Consider the following 9023-nt stretch of genomic DNA (forward strand, 5'->3'; position numbering starts at 1 on the left):
GTGCAAGACAAAGGTGGAGGCAGTCACACCTTCACGAGTGCAAAGAACCTTGTATTCATAACACTTCAGCATATTTATTCAGATATTAATTGTGCATGAGTGCTGAATCACATGTTTCTGTTAGGGCGGATTCAAACGAGTGTAAGTACAATTACACTTGCTGGCACAGAGCATAGTTGCTCCTAAATGAGGGGAATTTCTTCCTCTTCGATGGCTTTTCAAACTCTGCGACAGAGTGAATCTGACTGAACCAGATGGACATTGTCTTCAGTCAGCCTAACATACTAGCATACTATGTTACGATGGGTTCTGCAAGTACCTGTATTGCGGATGACCGCGGAGGCTCGCAGGCGTTCATGTGCAATACAGGGCTTTTTTCTTTGTTTGTATTTCCCACACAGTTGCTTAGCAATGACGCGGCTATCTGCAGTCCATACGCAATGTTAACTGCATATGGACTGCGGGTTGGACGCCTCCATTGACTTCAACAGGGGCTGTCCACATGTATTGTGTGGCAAAGTAGAGCATCCTGCAATTTTTTTTATCAGCTCGCAGAATACGCAATTCGTATGCACGAGTGTGAAGCAGAAATCAAAAGTGCATGCCTTTCAATGCCCGCATTTTACCGCAGATCGTCCCCGCGGATAGCAATCGCAGAATCTGCAATTCAAATCTAGTTGTGTGAGACCAGCCTAACAGTTTGCAAAGGTTCCGACAACTCAATTTTTTTATATTAAAACTGTACCCTAATTTTTTATTGCTATTCTTTTATATTCTAAGTGGAAATATGGAAATGAGTAATTTCACACATTAGACAAAAGCATTGCTTCATATAGCCCAATGTAAGTGAGTGTAGAACATATTTGGTTAGGTTTGCGCCGCACATTTTTAATGATCATTGTGTGGTAGATTAGGGGATTGTGATCAATGCAGTTATGGAAATTATTCTGAAGCCCAAACAAAGCCTCCCCCACCCCTTTATTATCCATTAACCTCTCTCACAGGGGCACATTACTATGCTGGCAGCTTCTAAATGCTAACTCAGCATCCATCAGTCACTCCACAGATTCCCCGCTCATTTTACAAGCAATTCCTTAAGGAGCGGAGGAAGCAACTTTGTAAAATTCCCCTCTGCATTCCAATTAGCTTCTATTCTCGTAATGGAAAAATGGAAAATCACTTTTAATCCACTCAAATGTGTAGAGACCAGTAGGGCCAGCAATGAGAAGGGTGTGGGAAAGGGAGGAGGAGATGACAACGTGACCCAGAAAGCTCAGCATTACTGCAGTGTGGAGGAGAGCGGAGCATGATGAAGCACTTTTCCATCCCATTTGCTCTCTGTGAACACTGCAGTGGAGGAATCTACTGGGTACCAGCGACCTCGCAGAATGACAAAAAGCAAGCGGCTTCCAAAAGTCGTCGCTCCTTCATAGTTCTTTAACTGTTTCACAATCAGAAGGATTTGGGAAGAACAATGCTGCAGTGATGAATAAATAGAGATGGTAGAATCAAATCACCAGTTTTGAGATTTGCAGAAAATCAAAGTGATTGACTTCTGGGAGAATCAAAAGAAGAGGAGAAGTTTGTATCTATTCATAGAATGTTATAGAATAGTTCACACCTACCATGGAAGTTATTATATTCCTTTATGAAGAAACTAAGTTTGTTTGTTCTCAATGGTAAGCATTGTATTTCTTTATTATTATGATAGATAGATAGATAGATAGATAGATAGATAGATAGATAGATAGATAGATAGATAAAAGACATATGTGCATCCAGTAAACCCTATTACTTCCAGTGTTGATCCAGAAGAAGACAAAAAAACTCAATGAGGCAGAAGCCAATTTTCCGTATTTAAGGGAAAAAAAATTCCTTCCTGACTAAAGCCTGGCAATCGGAATAATCCCTGTATCTGCAAAACCTTTTGAAGTTATTAATGATTATAACATGTAATATTATATCACTCAAGAGAGGCGTCTAGACCCCTCTTGTACTCTTTTATTGAATTTGCCATCACCATGTCCTCAGGCAGAGAGTTTCATAGTGTCACTGCTCTTACAGTAAAGAACCCCCTTTGTCGGGGTAGAAACCTTTGTGCGGACAATCCACAAATCAAGCCGCCCATGGGAAAGTATGGGTGTCCACACATGAATTAAAGCATGCGGATTTGTTTTGCGGACCTTTTGGTCCGGAAAACAAATTGCAGCATGCTCCATTTCAGTGCGGTTCCCGCATGGACGGCTTCCATTGAAGTCAATAGAATGCCGTCTGTTCCACAGCCTGTCTGCAATTGAATTGCGGACGGGCCATGGATTCCGCAAGAAAACAAGAGTTTTTTTAAAAAAATTCCACTGCACATGTGCAGCGGCGCAACGGACGGTGCTTCCGCACACATCCGCAGTGAAGAAAATAGAAGACCCGGACAGGTACGAAGAAGACCCGGACAAGTAAGCAGTGTCCTCGTTCGTGGGCGGATCGGATTCCGCTGTGGGCTTTCACATGTGGAATCCTATTCACCTGTGCATATTGTGCCTAACAGTTCTGAGTATAGATAGAGAGTTCTATGTATTGTCCCCTGATATATTATATAGGTATTAGGTCACTCCTTAGCCATCTTTTTTCCAAACTAAATAACCTAAATTTTGATAACCTCTTTGAGTATTGTAGTCCGTCCATTCCATTTGTTTCTTTACTTGCCCGCCCTTTTACCCGCTCAACCTCTGCTATATACTTTTTGAGTACCGGTGCCCAAAACTGTAGACAATATTCCATGGTTGCTCTGACCAGTGATAGATAGATGCGAGATATGAGATAGATAGATAGATAGATAGATAGATAGATAGATAGATAGATAGATAGATAGATAGATAGATAGATAGATAGATAGATAGATAGATAGATAGATGGATAGATGGACAGATAGATGGATGGATGGATGGATGGATAGATAGATAGATAATGAGATATTTAGATATGAGATATATAAATAGATATGATATAGATAGACAAGAGATAGATATTAGATAGATAGATATAACACAGATAGATAGTTAGATAGATATGAGAGAGATAGATAGATACATAGATAGACATGAATAGATATGACATAGATAGATGGATAATTGATAGATAGATAGATATGAGATATATAGTTAGGTATGAGATAGATAGATAGATAGATAGATAGATAGATAGATAGATATGATATAGATTGACAGGAGATCGATATTAGATAGCTAGATATAAGACAGACAGACAGACAGATAGATAGATAGATAGATAGATAGATAGATAGATAGATAGATAGATAGATAGATAGATAGATAGATATGAGATAGATAGGTAGCTAGATATGTGATAGATAGATAGATAGATAGATAGATAGATAGATAGATAGATATGAGATATATAGTTATGTATGAGCTAGATAGAGATTATATAGATTGACATGAGATAGATATTAGATAGATAGATAGATAGATAGATAGATAGATATAAGACAGATAGATAGATAGATAGATAGATAGATAGATAGATAGATAGATAGATAGATAGATAGATAGATAGATAGATAGATAGATATGAGAGAGATATGGGATAGATGGATAGATACATAGGTAAATAGTTATGAGATAGATAGATAGATAGATAGATAGATAGATATGAGATATATAGTTAGGTATGAGATAGATAGATATGATATAGATTGACATGAGATAGATATTAGATAGATAGATAGATAGATATGAGATAGATAAATAGAGAGATAGATAGATGCATTAATAGCAGCCATCACAGTGATAGCGTGTATCCAGTATGATGATCAGGCATCCACGTGCTTTAACCTTGAGGGTGGGGAAAGGCGGCTCAGGAGTGGCTATGTGGTGGTAGACAATGACGAGTCAATGCTGCATGCAGGATAGCAGGACACAGCAGTAAAATCTACTTTCTAAGGGATTCGGCTTACTCTGCAGGGTTCTTCCAGAAACTCTAGTCTATAATAGATGTCAATGCCTGGCTAGCACATGGCTGTGGATTAGGTTAATGTGATTAGGTTAATCAATTTTATGACTGCAGATCTTATCATTGCGCAGTTGGCACAGCAAGATCCCATGCACAAACAGGCCATGCAGTATAACACACCACCCCTGGTCAGAGTTTCGCCTTGATACAATTTCAGGAATGTACACAGTGTAAATAGTCCAGATTTCTTGTTTGTTTATAGGATAGTTTATAGCTTCCTGCCCCACATCATTCTCCGTCTTCATTCTGGGACTATTTGTGGCTACACACTAAAGCAAAATGAAAATCACTACAAATACTATCCATCTATCTGGTAAAAGAATCTGTGTCCCACCCACCAACCTCTAGTCATTCGTTTCTTCAGTGATTTTAATCATCCTAAACCAGCACCTGTTCTAATATACAATAAAGACTACTTTTACCTTTAACTATCTATTGTATATGAAATCTTCATTCAACCTGCAGAGTATTTGGGATAATGTAATTATGTAATTTGGCATAGATGTACCAATTGGTGTACATATATTATGTGATTGGTAATCGATCATGGATAAATAGTTACAATGTAATCTGAAGGTGTGGCAGATACTTGGATGTCCACTATGTGAACTCACATTGCTTTGTGTGAGTTCACTGCAGAGGATGATACAATAGACCATTCCTTATAACACTTTACTAAAGAGGGTTTATCCTGTATCTTACCTTGGCATCACCTGCTGTGTTGACCTCCACCTCTTGCCCATCTTGTTCCTCTTGCCCCAGGTCAACGCACTGCTCAACTTGTTCTTCATTGGGCTTGTCCGCGACCTGTTCTGTAGAGGTCCCAGCTCCCATGCTGCAGTCCTTTCTCTTTTCCCAAGCTGAGTTGCCTGTGTTCCTCTTTTGGATAACAAAAAACTCCTCCGAGAGCGAATCTACTTGACAGTCGTGTATAGAGGGTTTATTTGTTCACCTGAGGGGTTGAATTTCCAGTATGCAGTGTTCAACTCTAGAAGAGGTTTGTGTCTGCTTTCACTGACTCCTATGGATCTGTCTGCAGGTTGCTATTGTTAGGTATCTCATCCAATACCAGATCCAGGAAAGCTTCCCTCTCAAGTTGTAAAATGCAAATGCTTTCTAACCAGAGCAGCCTCTAGCCAACTATCTTACATACTCTTCAGTGTGTGTGTGTTTTTTTTTCTTTTCGATGACAGTCTCTCCTTCTATTCCTCTCTTAAGATTTCCCCTCCTTCTCTCTTTCTTCATCACATGAGTCTGGGATCAGACACGCCTTGCAGTATCAAAACAGTCACATTAAAAGCAATGGGGACAGGGGTAGAGGGAGGAGTACTGGCACTGTCCCAGACTGAACGTCTTCATATACGGGAGCAGGACCACAGAAGAACAGAATGGAGAAAGCTGAGTGACACAGTCTACAATACTGTATGACTCCTGTGCATAAAACCCAACTGATGTTCATTGTATAATGTATTATTCTATTATCTGCTCATCATAAACTGATCTATTAACTCTCATCTCTTTGAAGAAAAAATACTCTGTACAATGAGCTAGTTTGTTTAATTGTGTTCAAACAGTTACTAACATTACTAGAAGGGAACCTTCCGATACCCAAGACTGACCTCTGTAGATCAGTGATGCATCTTATCATATCTACTTTGACCATCGGGAAGATAATCATTAGTCTTCCCACTACCTGAGATCATTGACAACATATTCATTAACCTCTATAGGATCATAGGCATTGATTAATATGGTCATCCTCTTGTAAAAGCACCGTAGATCTCTAAAATATGCGCACTATCACTTAACAAATGCAAAACTAGTATGGATCTGTTAATTATCCATTTTAGTGCTTTACACTCTAGACCACCAGGGATATTTTGTTTATTTTCCCCAGATAACTTAATACAGAAGTATCTACTCCAGGAATGTAGCTGGGGGGCATCTGCCCCAGGTGCAATTAGGGGGGCGCCAACCCAGCCTACAGTCAAACGAAGCAATCAGCTGATAGCTGCAGGAAATGCGGAGAAAGGCTGTAGAACCCATGATGATGTCTTGAGCATGTGATCAGCCACATGAGTAGGAAGAATCAGATTCCAGGTTGTGCTCTTGGGGGAAGTTTTTGCAGTTTTTTTTTGCAGTGCAAAAAATAAGGATGTCTCTGTGAGCAGGTAAGAGAAATCTAAGGCCTCACGTCCAGGGGCGGGTCGGACTCCGCATGTGGGAGCCCGGGCCGAGGACACTATTTTACCTGTGTGGATCCCGTGTGGGTCTTTTGTGTCCTGCCCTGATCTTCTTTCATCTTCACGGCAGATGTGTGCGCACATGCGCAGTAGGACATTTTTTTTCAATCTCTTGCTTTCCCGCGGGATCCACAGCTCATCCGCAGATCGGACAGTTTCCATTGACTTCACTGGAAGCTGTCCATATGGGATCCACAGTAAAATGGCGCATGCTGCAATTTGTTTTCTGGACCAAAAGGTTCGCAAATTAAATCCACGTGCTTTAATGCATTTGCGGATGCCCATGTATCCCTATGGGCACCTTGATTTGCGGGTCTTTGATATGGAGGACACAGAGGAGAACACTATAACTTTTCGGGGGCACATATGAGCATCACCATCTCTGTGGAGGAGGAATAAAGGGGGATACTATCAGTGTGTGGCCTACAGAAGAACATTATCACTGTGGAGGCACAAAGGGGCACACTAATGCTTTGGAGGGGACACAGGAGGGCACCATCATTGTGGAAGGGGCATATAAGAGAGCACTATTACTGTGGAGAGGGCACAAAGGGAGGTTATTACTGTGTGGAAGAAGGAGGAGGGAACATAAGTCTTGGGGACTGTCCCCCTGAACTCTTAAGACCCTAACACCCTAACACACCTGGATGCTTGTGCTTGTTACTAAGACATTTTTCACTGCAGATTTGACATACAATCATTTGAACTCTTTCATTATTTTAATGGGCATCTGTGCTGTAGTGTATTTTTTCCACACGTGCATTTGAAATCCACGTGTGGAAGAAAGAGAAGTAACATGTTACTGCTTAAGGAAGATTCTGCATCAGAAAATCGCACGTGGATTTTCCTCATTGACTAAGCTAAATCCGCTAGGTGATCTGCAACTCTAATAAATTAAAATCCGTTTCAGAAATCTACGTCAGCACATGGATTTATTTTGTGGATTTTCATTGAAATTTAGACCAAAAGATACAGCAAAGCAGCAGAAAGTTATAGAGCCAATGCTGCCAGCAGCCATGAAAACAAGTTGTGCAGAGGGGCCACAAGCTGTATTTTTGCACCAAAGTGAACCTTCAACTACACCCCTGGACTTAGGGCCACACAGCAGTATGGTCATAATACAGCAGAGCACTGTGCTGAAATACTGTTCGCTGTGGTTTCAAATTGATTGTTAACCCCTTAATGACATAGGATGTACTATTGCTCAATACAAACCAGCCAACAACAGCCACGATTAGCGTGAAAGCTGATCGCTGCTGTTAACCCTTTAAATACTACTGTCAGGTCTGATCATGATGTGCCATTCCATTGCCATGACAGCCTGGGGCCTTTTGAAGGCCCCCAGCACTGCCTTGGCTGATTGCCTACTAAGCTATACCTGTGGCATGACTTGGTAGAATGCCTATATTGGTTTCAAAAGGAAATTACATTATTATGTGAGTGTGGTGATCAAGACTCATTTTGTTTGGTCGAAACGTGTCCTCTGTCCTGGACTTCATGTGAAACACTTGTACAAATAAAGGTTAAAGATTTTTTCATGGTAAAGCAGTCATCTTTTGGTTTTTTTGAATGTATCATTTGGGTACAGACTGTCTGCAGCTTGGTCCTCCTTAGCCCCTTTCCTTGTCTATTGATTGGAGATGTAAGCATCAATCATTAGACAAGAGGATTGGCTAAGCTGCAAGCCTGCCCATTGGGACAACCAGGAAATAACAATACTTTACTAAATAGAAAAAGATCCAAAAAGTGGGTATGAAAAGTGCATCACCCACAATACCAGCAGGGAAGAATACCTCATGTGTATTCTTCAGTAATTCAGATAGCGCCAATAGGATAAGTGGTGGGTTATCTAGCTTGCTGGCTTGAAAAAGGTGCCTGTGTGCACCGAAACGCGTAGCCCTTGCCATTCCGAAATAAAAGTAAAGACATAATCTACTTGCTGATTTCTCTTCATTCATTTCAACTGATAAAAAACAAACAGGAGGTTTTCAGTTTTTTTCCCATTACGTTATGGTTCCTTTTTTATTTTACTGGAACAAATAGCGCTTTGTAAGTATGAGTGTATCTTTATATTTCCGGTGTGTTCATCAAGGGAGGGCTCCCCTCCTTTGAGTAAATGAGGGTCTTCTGGAGCAGCAATAAGGGGGCGCTACTGTCTTGAATGCATTAGATTTATGATTATAAATCTGCTCTATGCTTTGATTGCTCTTATTAGCCAATAGGACATCAGATCAGTCTCCATACTCTACTACCCCTATATAGGTCAACATAGTCTGATGATAGCTCTGCTCTAATATGCATGAGCCACAACCACATCCATTATAAAGCTGTTCAATCTTATCTTTTATGAAGCCTTTCATAATGTATCCTCCTAATTTCAGGTAATCCATCAATACTGAGTCAGCTGCTGTGCTGCCATTCAAATGCCAGCTCTAGTGCCTGCACTTCCAGGCCACGTACAGTAAGTTGAAAAAGGTGCATAGAGTTCTAGCATGAGAATTATTAGAAGCAGGCCCTAGAAGCACTAAAGGTACATACAGTCCTAGCATGAGGCTTATTAGAAGCAGGCCTACTAGATCAGATTTGCCAATTGCAGCATTTTGTTCTTTGGCCAAAAATCCCAGACAAACATTTTTGTTTTATGGTCAGATTAGTAAACCATAAATTATTCACAAAGATTGTAGGTAACACATGTCTGTAATTCAGAACACCAATTTGAGCACATTACCAACATTTCATGTGGTTTCTGAAATA

General features: G+C 40.4%; 1 protein-coding gene across 1 annotated transcript in view; it reads right to left on the reverse strand.

Moving 5' to 3' along the window:
- AKAP12 (A-kinase anchoring protein 12) overlaps window positions 1-5210 on the reverse strand; it is a 160254-nt gene extending 155044 nt beyond the window's left edge. The window contains exon 1 of the mRNA XM_066595922.1: window positions 4729-5210. Coding sequence (XP_066452019.1) covers window positions 4729-4860 — 132 coding nt within the window. The 5' untranslated portion in view covers window positions 4861-5210. The remainder of the gene's footprint in view (window positions 1-4728) is intronic.
- Window positions 5211-9023: the final 3813 nt, after the last annotated feature.

This window comes from Eleutherodactylus coqui, chromosome 3 (assembly GCF_035609145.1).
Source record: "Eleutherodactylus coqui strain aEleCoq1 chromosome 3, aEleCoq1.hap1, whole genome shotgun sequence".
NCBI classification, from domain to species: Eukaryota; Metazoa; Chordata; class Amphibia; order Anura; family Eleutherodactylidae; genus Eleutherodactylus; species Eleutherodactylus coqui.